Source organism: Anopheles coluzzii, chromosome 3 (genome assembly GCF_943734685.1).
Source record: "Anopheles coluzzii chromosome 3, AcolN3, whole genome shotgun sequence".
Classification (NCBI taxonomy): Eukaryota; Metazoa; Arthropoda; class Insecta; order Diptera; family Culicidae; genus Anopheles; species Anopheles coluzzii.
In genome coordinates this window covers 11,897,190-11,911,954 of record NC_064671.1, presented here as the reverse complement: position 1 = coordinate 11,911,954, position 14,765 = coordinate 11,897,190, and the positions used below count along the sequence as shown (strand labels likewise).

Sequence of the window (14,765 nt, the reverse complement as noted above, 5' to 3'; positions counted from 1 at the left end):
CGTGTGTTTGTATGCTGAAAATCGCAGTCAAGGAAAATCGGTGAACGTAGCGATCCGTGCGGAGTGCGGGAATTCGTGTCGATTCGCGGGAAAACGCAAGTGTGTGCGTGTGTGAGAAAAAGAGGGTGCGTGCGTGTGCGTATGTGTGTTTGTGATAGTTTGGTGATTTTCCTTTGCTCTTTATGAATGGCAAAGGGCTGTCCAGCAATCGGCAGCAGCTACGTAATCGAACTCAGCATCGGAAAACTTTAACAGATACGCAAGTACACGCGTGTGTGCGCGCGCGCGCAACCAGGATAACAATACGCTTCGACACCAATACAGACGAGCGCACGTGATCCCTTCGGGCGACACACGGATTTACTCAGTGCAAATACGTAATCAAGGAAGTTAAAATAGAAATCTTCGCTGTAAAAATATAAACACGAAAAAATCCAATTGGAAAATACCACGCGAGTGATCAAACTAGAAAAAAAACAAGTCCTTCGTCCAGTAGGACCTATCTAAAAGCCCACGTTTCGTTCGTTCCTTCCCGAAGGCAAGGAAAGGCAACACAGCATACCATGGGCACGGTACTGAGCTTTAGCCCCCGGGAGCGTCGGCCCATCTACTCGACGCACCATCACAGCGCCGGCACGCTGTCGTCCTCGAACTCGGCCGACTTTCCGCTCAACAACTACTCGTACGAGCAGCTGAACAATGCGAAGAATCGCGAGAGCGCGCAAACGAAACCGCCGAACCTGATACAAACCGTGCCTAACAACAGCCATGGGCTGAACATGAGCAAGGACGACTGCAAGAACAACAACAATCCCGGCTCCCATGGCAACAACAACAACAACAACAACAGCCACAATGCCGGCTCGGGGAATAATAACCATAGCAACAACAACAACAACAACAACAACAACACCAGCAACAACCTGCTGCTGCTGCAGCAGACGCACCAGAACAACATCATGACCGGCAGCGCGAACATCAACAACATCAACAACAACATCAGCGGCGGCAACAACAACAACGGCAACAGCATACAGGAGCGGAACAACAACAACAACAGCAACCACAGCAACAATGCGGACAGTGCGCGCATCCTGTCCGAGAAGAATGCGCTCGAGAAGAACCTGAAGAAGCATTCGCTGTTCATCAATGCGCTGTCGTGGAAGCGACTGGCCGCGTCGCACGGCAAGAAGAAGCTGGACAACAACAAGAACAAGTCGGCCAATCTGGCCACGGCCACCAGCTTCCGGACGCCGCTGACCGACACGATCCACCCGCTGCTGGACAAGAACAAGAACCTGCAGCAGTCGCAATCGTTCACGCAAACGATCAGCAGCCAGCAGCTGCAGCAGCAGCAGCAGCAACCGGCCACGATCGTGCTCAGCCAGTCGGCCGGTTCCGGTGGGCAGCCGAGCAGCGGAGCGGGTACACAGTCGGTGGTTGGGCTGGTGGGATCATCGGGTGGCGCTGCCGTCGGGCTTGCTGATCGGCCGCCGCATCACCAGCAGCAGCAGCAATCGCACCATCTGCATCCTCACGGACAGATGGTGGTTGCTCAGCAGCAGCAGCAACAGGCGGTCTACTTTACACCGCGCGGTCCTAAGGCACTGCTGGCGCTGGATCTGGTGCGGGCCAACAACACGAACCCACTGTCCCAGCCGGACAAGCTCGCCCAGAAGCTGCCACTGCAGCTGCCGATGCCGCTGCAGCCGATCGTGAACCAGCAGCAGCAGCACAACGTGCCGATGGGCCAGCAGCTGCACCACGGGCACGGGCCAAGGAAAACCGTCATTCAGGTAGGTGGTGGGGGGAGGAACTCCGGGAACCATTTTTTTAATGAGTAGGAACTGTGTTGCTTGGGGAGATATTATGAAGAATTAATAATTCTGATGAAGAATTCTCATTAAGTCCGATTGTCCAATTTGATTTTAACGAACTCTTTTCACCAGTCGTGAACAAATGCAATAGCAACTATTCTTGGTGAGCATTCTGCCAAACAAAGTGATCTAATTGTGGTTCAAATTTGAGCCGGCTTGGTGGTGGTGTGGATAGACGCACTAGCTCGTAGAAGTATCGGAAGGGGTTCAATTCTTATTTAGACCATCGTTCCCTTCACTGTAAGGACTTGAATTCTACAACTACAATGGTTTTAACTAGTTTTAACACCTCCAATGTTACCAGACAAGACCGTATAAGTCTAAAAAAATATATCCTTGCTTAAGATCGATTTAATATGAACCCTTGATCGGATGCTATGCCGGATATAGTGTTTAAACGAATTGCTTTCATTTTATACAAAAAATAGCTTCGTTTGAATTGGCTGCGGCCTTTTGCAACAGGGTAAGAGATTGCATACCTCTAGGCGCATATGTAAGGTCGGCATGGATTAAACCTTACTAATTTCTCAGAATGTTTTGTACTTCGCTCGGCACGTGGCATAACAAGCTTATGGGCCCTCATGGATTTGACCCGTGGGACGCTTTGGGTGCTCGAGACTGTCTGCCTGTCATAGGCAATGCGTTACGATTCGAAATGGCATGTTAAATATCTGTTAAATAGACTGTGACTTAAAGAAAATACCTCAAAAATTATTTTATTCTATTTTTCATTTCAACTATCAAATGGAACAATCCTAGCTTATCTGCTATCTAAAAGTAGTCAATAAGAAATCAGTTCCTTGACTACACCACATAAGAGCTTTACGTCGTTAAAATCATCAATAATAGACAAGCAGAAAGACTGCTTGTTCATATATCAAGGGTAACAAAGCTTTTCATAATCTAATACCTAATACAATTTTAATGTTCTCATGCGATGAATAAGTTTGTCTGGCACGAATTCTACAGCCGCTTTGTTGAAGTTCTACAATAACAAGTTGAAGTTACTGAACATATTTCGTAAAACGGAACAATTTCACAATCTCAAACCAGCATTGTACCGTACCGTACACCAATCTTCGCCGTAGTAAGTTTTGTCCAACTTTGTGTCATCATGGGAGCAAGTAATTTAATTTTCCTCTCTAAATAGAGTTCCTTCAAAAACACAGACCCGTGCCCTCGCACACACACACACACAAACACACGCAAGAAAAACATTCCCACGCTGTGCTTTGTGGCTGCACGTGGAAACGCTGCTCCAAATTGAAACATAACTTTCTATCCTGACACTGTCATGGGCACTGCGTTTCGGAAGATGAAGATCCTTTTGCCCCGTTTTGTGTATCCTTGATTTGCGGTGTATGTGTGTGTCTAACACACCGTAGCGCCCACATCACGCTTTCGCTGCGAACCTTTTTGAGCCCGCAAAGTCCCGAGACAAGAGCTTGATTGAGGGATAGTTTATTCACAAAACCGAAGCCGAAGCCGAAGTTCGTCCATCCAACCCCAAAAACTTTCCAGACCAATGGAACGGAACGGGTTCGGTTGTGTCTTGTAGGACTTCATTGCCAACGAGAAAAAAAAATCCTCTGTTTTGGTGGTTTATTTGAAACCCGTTTTTTTTTTTTTTTTTTTTTTTGGGAAAGAAGGCAAACAGATGAACTGTGGTTTGCTTTGAATTTTCTTTTAAGCGAATAAAAACACTTTTGCGTAATGCATTATTAATAGAGACATGCTTGATGCATTTGTAATGTTTATTGTTCGTGTTAGAAGCAGCAGCAGCAATAGCAGAAGGAGATGGGTGTATTTTTGGAAGGTGAAGTCAACCATCAACTCGTACGTGACGTACGAAAAGCTCGGGAAGCACACGAAGTGGAAGGAAAAAATGAAATCAAAAATAATTCATTTTCAATTGCTCCCCCCGGGGATGGAAGACAGGCTCTTATTTATAGAGCTTTCTTGAGTTGGGAAGGAACGTTTTTTTGCTGCTATATTCACCCGCCTGCTTGAATATTTCAGTTCATTATGGTCTGCTGACGTTCCTGGCACTGGCGCGTAGCTTTTCTAATGGGTATATCATTACCAGGTGATATCTATGACATTGATTGTGGATCTATGAAGCGAACAGAAGCTACAGCAACAGTGCATAAAAAATTGACTGCTTTTTTTAGTCGTTTGCCAGCCGCATTACAGCATTTCTCGGTCTGTTTTGTTGATCCAGCATAATACCAATTGCTGCAGCGTGTACACCGAGCATCATGTTACAGCATCATTTTCCACTCCAAATGGGCATGAATTGTTAACGATGTGACATTGACCACCGGTATGCAAATTTACCTTTGTCTCAGTGATGGAAGAGGATCAATATTAAATGCGTACCGATGGAATGCATTTTAATAAACAATGAGCCTAAAAAAGGGCATTAAAAGGATAATGCAAAGAATGATTATTGCAAAAAGTAGATTTAAAATTGCTTCATTTTGCAGAGCTTTTCCACTGCGTTTTTTAGAGCAACTCGCTTGTCACACTGTTTGCGCTAGGTTAGGCAGAACCACAGAGCCAGAAGTAAAGCCAGAAAACTGGAGAAACAAGAACACATAAGTACAACCCTGTCTGAAGTGGATTTTACACGCTCCACGTTCCAGTTCCCGCTCCGTTTGATTGTCCCTGTCGTGGTGGCTTGCGAGCGTATGTACTCTGGTCACATTTTATCCCAAACCCGTCCATGCGTAGTGCAACGTGCTCACACGAACGTGCTGCCCTTACGTTCCGCAATCGGTCTCGATGCGGTGCGATGCCACCGAAGGGACGGCTAACACAGCCGGGTGCCATTAACCTGATTTGTGCTGCTACACGCTCGAGGTCTGCCACACGTACCACCACCACCGCCAAGATAAGCCGTATCGGCAATCGGAGCAACCGGAACAGTCGGATTTGGAAGGAAAAAGCGAAATGCGATTTCAAAAATGGAAACTTCCTTCCAAGCGGTTTTACCTGTACTAAAAATAGTTTAACCAGCAAAATAACGATGAAGAAAAGTGAATTTTAAAATAACAAAACCAACGTACAAACGGCTGCGTGCATTACATACGAACTACACAGCGAAAGCATCAATGGGAACCGGCCTCGAACCAGCGCCAGGGAAAATCTATTCATAGTCGACGCGTCCGTTGCGAATAGTGCATTTGAATTTCCGTTCCGGCACTTTTCCGTCGGCAAGGTGGAGGAAATGCTGGAAAAATGCTTCCCTCACCTACTCGGCTACCGTGTCATACCGGCCGGACGGATGGTATGATGGATCTTGCACTTGATATGCATCGAACACTCTTTCCCCCCATTTCCCGGAACAACACGTACACGCAAGAACGCTGACGCTTCTGGACGTGTTTTTGACGAATTGACGCGGCTGGTGCGCTTACTCCACCCCAAGAGGTCAGTCGCTCGATACATCAGCATCAATTTTGCATAAAGTAATCGAACGTCGAAGGATGGAAGACAGTGCCTGATGGGTGAATGGTACTGTTACATTTTCCCTTTTTTTTTCTTATCAACCCCTCTCGTGCGCCCAGGGCAGAGGTACGGACCGGGAACGCGCAAAAGCTTCGTGGCTGTGGCTGGCGCGTGTGTTTATTTATAGCGCACGAAAGGTGTACACACGCTGGGTGCGGGTGAAAAGGCACATACACACACTGCGCAGAAGCGGCATGGAAAGCGGCATGCGTTGTAAAATATGGAAATTAGAAAACACATCGTCACCATCGTCGGCTGGTTGGCCGTGGTTGCTCGATGCGAATGATGGCTTCGAGCAAGTGGCAAGTGGAATGGATGGAAATGGAAGGGGACAGGATGAAAAGGGAAGGCATCGTTCCGTTTTTTTGCTTTTAATGGACGCAAAAGGTGTTGCGCGAGTACGTCCCTCCTAGAAGCTTGTGTGTAAATGCAATGCTTTTGATGAAGATTTAAGCTCTTTTGGGGGCTCTTTGGTTGCCCTCTGCTGTGTGTTTGGAGATCAAATACCAAATGGTAATTCCCGTTTGTTTGGCTCTTTTGCTGCAAAAACATTCCCTGTGTGTGTTTAACGTAAGGGCAGCTGTGGTACTTTTAGCGTGGAATAAAACCGAACCGGATTTTTCCAAGAAGGAAAATCGTTGTCCGCCGGTTTCTGTTTTTTTTTATGATTGTTTATTTTGGTCGGTAAAAATCGCGATGCATAAAAATTCGTACCGTTACACGGCGAAGCAAAAATGTTAGTTAGCTCGTGTTTTTTTGTTGCTTTTCTCAAACAGTATTTTGGGAAGAGTTTTGGCGGGGCATAAACCTAGACGCCGGCTTGGTGTTTTTCTTTGATTTAGTATCTTTAATATCTTGCTGTACCTTTTATAGCTCAAACTTGCGCTTGCAAAAACGTATCGCAACAAAGTTTGGGGTACATTTTTTTGAAGGGCTTTGTTGCTAAGCATTATGGTCTGTGGATGCTTCGAAATGTTGGAGTTATTTTTGAAGCTACTGAAAGGGATGAAGATCTCGAATCGGACAGAGTATCTTCTCGAAGTTTTGAGTTTGTAACGTAAAGGACTGTACCTAAAAATACATAACTTTTATCGAAATATCTCATTCTGTATATTCAAATAGCAATGCCGTCTAATTAGTAGTAAAATGCATTGCAAATCAATCTTGTTGCATACCTTCAGGCGCATAGCAAGACCGAGCAAGGCAGGCAATTTGCAATTTCATTAGCTTGAATTAAGTAAATATACATTAAAACTGTACGCTTAATGTGCTTTATGGTTTAAATTGTTGAATATTTTCGCTATAACATACGAAAATCTGATATTGATCTGATTTTCACAATCTTTTTATCGTGTAGAAGCAATAAGTGCAGCTAGAAAGAGGAAAACGCCAACAGCACGTGAACAACTCTTTCGAAATAGCTTTTAATTTATTCCTTTAATCTGAAACGAGTGTGAGTTAACTATTCAAAGCGTCTAGGATCTGTTTTTCTTACATTTTGTCATAGAAAAATGGGCCATATTTTTCATTTATGTATAATTAACATAATGTTTGCCTAATACCACAAAGATAAAGAACCAGTAAGTAATGTATGCCTTTTTTATTATTCATATTTTATTTTATTCATATTTTGTTACTATTCTATCTGATTTGGGACTACATTTTAAGTCCTTTTGGCTTTACCATATTATTTAAATTATCGTGTTATTGTCTTACAGGGTTTTCCAGGCGTTCTCCTAGCTGTGGGGCACTTTTTTGACATTTTCATATGTGAAATGAACGAAATGTAATGGGAATTAGACTCTATAGCACCCTTGTTGCACAAAACCAATAGGAATTTCCAACGAGTCTGTCCAAAAAGGGTGCCAGGGAGTCCAATTTCCAACATATGAAGTTCACTTCCAATAGCAAAGAGTCAAGGAAGTGTCCGACAACTATGAGAACCCCTGGAAAACCCTGTATTGGTAGCTCATAAAAGACATTTAATAAACATTGAAAATTATTCACTCAGTTTCGAATAAAATTCGAATTCATAGAAAATATCAGTCATCAAGCGGAGTAAAATAACTCTTGGTTTAACCCTACGTTTCCCTGTCGTAGCAACATAATGACTTTACACAAACCCTATTGATTGATAAGTGTTGAAATCGATCGCCAAAATATGCCAAAAAAGCACCAAACCAAACAAACAAATAATGACTTTATTGCTCATTCTCCATTATAGAAAGAATGAGATTATAAAAGTATTTCCCGTCCCTTTTTTATAATCTTCCCACTTCTCATCCTCCATCTAAATCCTTTATTTGCTTTATATATTCCACCAAACACACACACACACACACCACCGAGGGGACAACAAATGTAAGAGTTTTATTTGGCTTTGATTACAGTGCGTTTTTGACGCTATTTTTGTTCAACACTCCCAAGCTAGCCCCCAACCTCTCAGCAGAATTGGCGTCACCTTTCCCGGGCGGACGGATGAACACGCTTTGACGATGGTTGGTCTAACTTTTATTCCATTTTTCCTTCTTTTTTACCAACTTCCATCATTCTATTGCATATCGATTTCACAATCGCTCCGAACCGCTCCGATCCGAGGCCAAGTGGAGCCCGGGGCCGGGGTTGAACGATTTTGGTGGCGCGCCCGGTTTTGTTTTGTGGCACAATGGGTATTTATAAATAATCATTATCGTTTTATGACGTCTCCGGAGGGCAAAAGCTTTCCAGCCTGTCTCCCCTGTCGCTCCCGGGACCAGGGGTGATAAATGGTCCTTCAGCAGTGGCGAACCCTATGCGCGCCAGCAAACGGCATGTGTAAGCACTTGGAATAAGTTTCAATCAGCTGAAAGGAGGCGGAAAGGAACGGGAAGCAGTGGGATGGGAAGATGGTGGACAAATAATAAAACACCATCCTTCGGTGGGTCCCGCGCGTGGCCGCTGCTGTTTGCTGAGCTGTTGATTCAGCTTGATGCTTGAGTGTCGCAATAAATCAAAATTTGTTGAACTTTGTAATTTGCGACCGTCAGCGAAGGGCGGCAAACTGTTCGGAAATGTTGCGATGGGGAAGAAAGGGACAGGAGAAAAGAATTATGCCAGCATGAACTTTGACCGATTGCAGACCAAAAGCTGTACTGTACTGGTTTGATTGATGTTTAAAAAACATTCTTCCAGCGATGAGCTGCTGTCCGTGGGGGTCGTTTCTTTCTTTTCATAAGAACATTCTTCATTGATGTAAGCCTGATTGGAGAGGCAAAAGAATGAAATGTTTGTGCAAATCTTTAGACAAAAAAAAGCGAACACAAAACAGACAGAATCCAACACTGCCCATCCCATTGGACACAACCGGGTCGGGTTCAAAAGCTAAATTTACAATCTCGATTCGCCACGAATGACCCAAACAGCATCATCAGTCTAGCGAGCTTCGTTTATTCCTCTACCCGGGGGTTAACCAAATAACGAAAAAACGGGAAAGAAATGCCCGGAAAATGATAAAAAGAAACCAGATTCTTTTAACCTTTAGCACCCAACTTGACAAAAAGCTCATCATCTTTTGTACTCTGACCCTCAAATCTCATCACTCTGCCCGTAAATCCGTAGCAACAGCAAAAAAAGGAAACCACTGCTAGCTTCCTCATTATTTCCCCTTGGGAGAGCGTCAATGGAAATAGCCAGCAACAGTCCAGCCCGGCCCAGCTAATTTTCGTGTCGTTTCACCGATCGATCGAGCCTTATCCCAGCAGCTGGACTGGTGAGAAGAAGGGACACAAGCATTGACTGAGCATCTTAAATTTCAAACTCCTCCTCACCCATGAATCGGGCAAGCCACCTTGGCCTTCTGCGTCATCGTTATTTTCTTTCAATTTTGACACGAACAACAAGCTCTCTGAATCGGTGTATCCCACCCCGACCAGGTTCGCCCAAAAGTCAATGTAAATGTGCCCGCAAGGAAGAGGAGAAGACTGGCATCCAAACGTTCTTATCTCTGTTGCCTCCCCGAGGTGGAGCAAAAAGAAAAAAAGGAACCGAAAACCGCTGCCGCGTAGATAAAATCGCTCATTTTGTGTTCACGACTCATTATCCGGTTTGAGTTCGGCGTCGTCGCAAGGGCCGTGGTTGTTGCGGCCAGACACACTCACACACACGCACACTTTTTGACGCACTTTATCAGTAGTAAAGCTTCACGGACCCTCTCTAGCTGCTTTTAAGAAGGATAAGGGATGGGCAAGAGCCAGACGAAAGCTAATTGCATTGCACCCGCCCGCCCGGAATTTGGATTTTGTGCGAACCTCGGGGCTTGCTGCTTGGGAGCGGGAGCCTAGCTTAAGCATAATTGATTCGCGTCTCGGTTGGGCGCGACAGGGAAGTGGTTTTAGTGGCCATTTTTCGTACCGTCTTTTGCCTGGAGGTGATTAGATCTCGTTTAAAGCTAATGGGTTTTGGGGCGCTAAATCTTTTCGGGCAGTATGTCGTTATATCATGAATGATGAGTAACAAACTATACTTAACTTAATACTATTTATGTCATGGTTTTCTCAAAGCAGTGTTTTTGGTGATTCAAAATTGAAAAACGTTCAAAAATCTGTTTTTACAATATGTGTGCATACTTACATACTTAGCGTTTGTATGACCTTATTGTTGACTGGATAGTGATTTGCTTTTCTTCTTAGTGTTTATGAATTTATGTATTTATTAGTTTATTTATTTATTTTTATATCTCTTTGTTTATTGATTTATTGATTGATTGATTGATTGATTTATCAATTATTGATTTTTTTTATTTTTTGTTTTATTTATTGTTTTGTTTAATTATTGATTGATTTTTTTATTGATTGATCTACTGATTCTTTATTTATTTATTTATTCATTTATTTATTTTTATTATTTTGTTTATTTCTTTATTGATTTATTGATTTATTTATTTACTGATTTATTGATTTATATATTTAATTATTCATTTATTTATTTGTTTATTTATTTATTTGTGATGTTGTCAGGTACATTTATTCATTGATTAATTTAGTTATTTATAATTATTTATTTATTCATTTTTTATTTTAATTATACACTAATTTATATACTTATTCATTTTTATATACATTTATATATTTGTTATCATTTATTATTTAACAATATAATACTGTCTGTTCCCGAGTTACGCGGTTTCTGCGTTCCCGACGAATCCGCGTAAGTTAAATTTCACGTTTTTTGACTAAAATGCTATTGATTACTCGGAGTTTTTGATTTAAGTTAGTAGTTTTATACACTTTATCATTTATTTTATATGATTCTTGCAGAAAATTATAATATTTCTGGTTTTTAAGCGGTTTCAATTTGTTTAAAAAAATACAATTTCTACCGAAATTGAAGCAAATTGTAGTGATTTGACATTAAATCTGTCAAATTTAGAAAACCGCGTATCTCCGAATCCGCGTGAGACGAGAACCGTGTAACTCGGGAACAGACTGTATTGTATACCAGGTGGTCAGCAAGCATTTGCAAGAGTGAATAGTTCAAATTTGCTAATACAAATATTCTTTCCCAAATATCTTGTGATTCCTATATTGTATCTTTCAATGCAGCATTTCTTGATGAACCTTAATTAAAACTTGCAAAGACTGATTATCCTGTCATTTGCTGCAGACTAATCTAATACAAATCTTGTTTATAAGGTTATTAAGATGAGAAGAAAAAGAACATTATAAAACACAAAGAAAAGCAGCATTCAATATGATATGCGTCTAAAAATAAATCACTCCTCTCCCCGGTGCCTGCCAATACACCTGCGCATCGTATCATCTGGAGAAGGAAAAGCAAATTAGTTTTCCACACAAAACCGCAGGAAGCTTTCCCCCGTAGTGGAAAACAACACAAAAGCACTACAAACTCCCCTTCTGTAGTATGGCCACGATCACGTGAATCAATCCGGTGCTGCAGTCAGAATCGGAGGGGTTCCTCCGTGAAGCACGAGATAACTCCATCACGTGGCGGGTTTAAAATAGTTCCCAATCCCTTTGCTCTGCTGCAGTCATAATCCGTCATCCGGCACGGTAGAGACGTCAGCGAGGCGAAGAAATTGTGAATGATGAAATGAAAATTATAAGCCACTGGCTCGGTCGTACTTATTCCAGTTGGAGCGTTACAGTGCGGGTTACTCATTTAGCGCCCGAATGAAACGGGATAACCAGGACGCTGGCAAAGGTCAAAGGTCGTTGGTCATTTGATTGTGTATCATAGTCAGCGATACTGTTACCTAATCGAACTATAAACAACAGTCGTCAGAGGTTGGTGCAGTAACCGTAAACATGGAAACTGGGTACTTATCGATCCACTGACCGTTTGGATATTCCCGGGGCGATCCCTTATCACTGTGCGGGGGTTTCCAGGGCAGATATGCAAGGCATTGCAATGGGCGAACCAATTTACGAGCACCTGCCGCAAGGGTAATTAAACATTGTTCGATCGAAAGTTTGTGTCCTTTTTTTGTGTCGTGCCTTGCTTCGCCTGTGGAACGATTCAGTTTGCTTTTCTTTATTTTTCAACTACAAAACCACTACAAACAACTGCCCAGTCATTTCCAGAGCCGGCGCTGCGTCAGCACTGCACACGTTCGAGCACGAAAGGCGTTCGTTTCTTTTTGGCTGAAAATAATCTTCAAATGCCAAGGGAAGGACGTCGTAATGTCTCTTTATTTTTGTGTTTTTTTTGTCCTTCTGTGGCCGTTCTGTTGGGGAAAGTGACTTTCCGGCCACCGATCATTAGTGAGTCTCGGGGTAGTAATTTGTTGCTCGTTTCGCGTGCACTCTCTAATTATCATTAGCCACACTACGTGAGTGGGCAATTGCGATTTTGGGCCGCACGGAGGTCCTGCGGCCATGTGTGCGTGCGTTGGTGTGATGCATTCGATGGATGGGTGGATGGTGGTGCGGTGCTCAATTACACCGAGCCCCGTACAAGGCGTGCGTGGCTGCAAGTGGTTGACTGAAACATTGTTGCAAGATGGTTGATATTTTGGTATATTTTTTTCGAGCTATTCCGAGAATTGGCTCCGGGAGTACTTTCATATTTCTTTGTCAATCATTAGACAATCGGGCTGAAAGGATAGTACCCATTGAAATAATCTTTTGTTTGGACATTTTGACTGGTTTTCAGAGGCTCAGAAATTGTGCTTCGTGTGCTACGACCATAGATGTATCCTTCCTTAAGGCCGGGCTACATTGACCGTACTCTCTGGTGTAATTTTGATTTTCACTAGCGCATCTGGCGGCGGCTGACCGAAGCTTTTTTTGGTCGTCGAGGGAATGGTCGTGCCGGATCTCAAAATTAAGTAGTTTTTCCATCGTTTTTTGCCATGAAAATGGATGGAATGCGTGCAAGACATGTGCATCTACCTTTTACAAAACTTTTCTAATCCAAATTAAGTAAAAAACATGGAAAAATTACATATTTTCTGAAGCGGCTTCAATTTGTTTACCAATTTGCTTCCGACAGCTGCCGCCAGATGCGCTAGTGAAAATCAAAATTACACCAGAGAGTACGGTCAATGTAGCCCGGCCTTTAAAGGGCTTTAATTTGTGTAAAGCTATGGCTAGCTTCCAAAATCCTTGAATATAGTAAATTTTATACATATTAAAGACGTTGGTTTGGTTTTTTCAAGATTGATGGGTACCACAACTGTAGTTTTTGTATTTTTTGTATTTTTTAAATGTTGAAATATTGTAGTTACAGTATTTTAAAATTAATGAGATGAAATGAAGATTTTATAAATAAATATTCTCGATGTATTACAAAACATAGAATAATACATTTTAAAAATTATCAACAGTATGTTTTGAAAGTAAGATTATAAAAAAATCACATTTAATACATGATTTAGAGCAGAATAAGATGTTAAGGCCGGGCTACATTGATCGTACTCGCAAGCGTAATTTTGATTTTCTCTAGCGCATCTGGCGGCGACTGGTGGAAGCTTTTTTTGGTCATCGAGGGAATGGACCTGCCGGATCTCAAAATTAAGTAGTTTTTCCATCGTTTTCCATTGCAAAAATGGATGCAATGCGTGCAAGACATGTGTATCTACGTTTTACAAAACTTTTCTCCTCCGATTTAAGTAAAAAACATGGAAAATTAACGTATTTTCTGGATCGGCTCCAAATTGTTTGGCAAAATGCTTCGGTCAGCCGCCGCCAGATGCGCTAGTGAAAATCAAAATTACGCGTGCGAGTACGATCAATGTAGCCCGGCCTTTAAAAGCTGCACTAACCACAGTATTTGGAGATAAGCTGTGAGCAGCAAAGCAAAAAAAACTTTATTTTTGCTTAAATGATTGATCAAGATTTTAATTAATAAGTATTGTGTTTGTATCGTGCAACTGTAAGCAACTTGATTCGGTAACATTTGGCTCTGAATACTTCTTTGGCTGGGACTTGCTGGGACATTTGCTAGCACATTTGGGGCTCTTTCCATTTTAAGTTGGTAGGCTGAAATTTCAGCGAGTCAGCTGTTTGCATTGTATAGCAGTTTTTGAGCAGGTATATAAATGGGTATAATATACATGTGGGCTTATCCCAAGGTGTATAAATTTAGAAGGCTGATTTTTAGCACTTCTGTTTGTAAATGAAGATTTTAAGAGTGTTTTGTGTATTCGTCAAGCCTCCAGAAAGCTTGTTTGAGCAAAAGTTTTCACCCATCCTGTCAAAAAGTCATATTCAAATTAGGTTGTAAAAAGACTACCTGGTCTACATACACTTTGATTCTGGAATCCATCACCCGATCTCTTTAATGCACCTTGGTTTAAATTTTTTTTAGCAGGTACTCGAATCTAATTCTAGCTCTGAGACTAGACTGAAAATTGCAGGCTAGTTTTATGTGTGGTTTTGTATAGAGTGTTTACATGATTTCAGCCGCCAACTGTCAAACTCCATATAAAAAAGCTAATTAGAATCTTAAAAGGCCCCATTGATGGATTTTAATGGTTTAGCATATTTTACAAAAGAGAATTCTATTTTTGTATCATTTTACAACGTTTTTAATCGTCCTTTTACTTTTTAAGAGTGACATTAGATGCCTGCTAAACGTTTATTCGCGTATAACGAATATTACATTTTTTTATCCAAAAAAATATTGTTTATTAGTAGTTTTTTTTGTTTCAATTTAGTACTAGAATGCACTTAAGTATTTATGTTGTACAATTTGTGTTGAAAATTCGGTTGCTTCTGACATTCCTCGGTTTAAAACTTTTAGCAAAAATATGTAATTTAAAACAAAAAACTCCCGTATCTCGAATTCCCATGACTCGAGTGTCACGCAACTAGGGGAAAGACTGTACATTCAATGTGATAAATAACACAACTACCGTTGTAACACGAATGTAACACATTC

At 41.8% G+C, this 14,765-nt stretch overlaps 1 protein-coding gene across 1 annotated transcript in view; it reads left to right on the top strand.

Moving 5' to 3' along the window:
* The window catches only part of LOC120957060 (cyclin-dependent kinase 5 activator 1), a 58,399-nt gene continuing 43,634 nt past the window's right edge, over window positions 1–14,765 (top strand). The window contains exon 1 of the mRNA XM_040379002.2: window positions 1–1,796. Within this exon, the coding sequence (XP_040234936.2) occupies window positions 564–1,796 (1,233 nt within the window). The 5' untranslated portion in view covers window positions 1–563. The remainder of the gene's footprint in view (window positions 1,797–14,765) is intronic.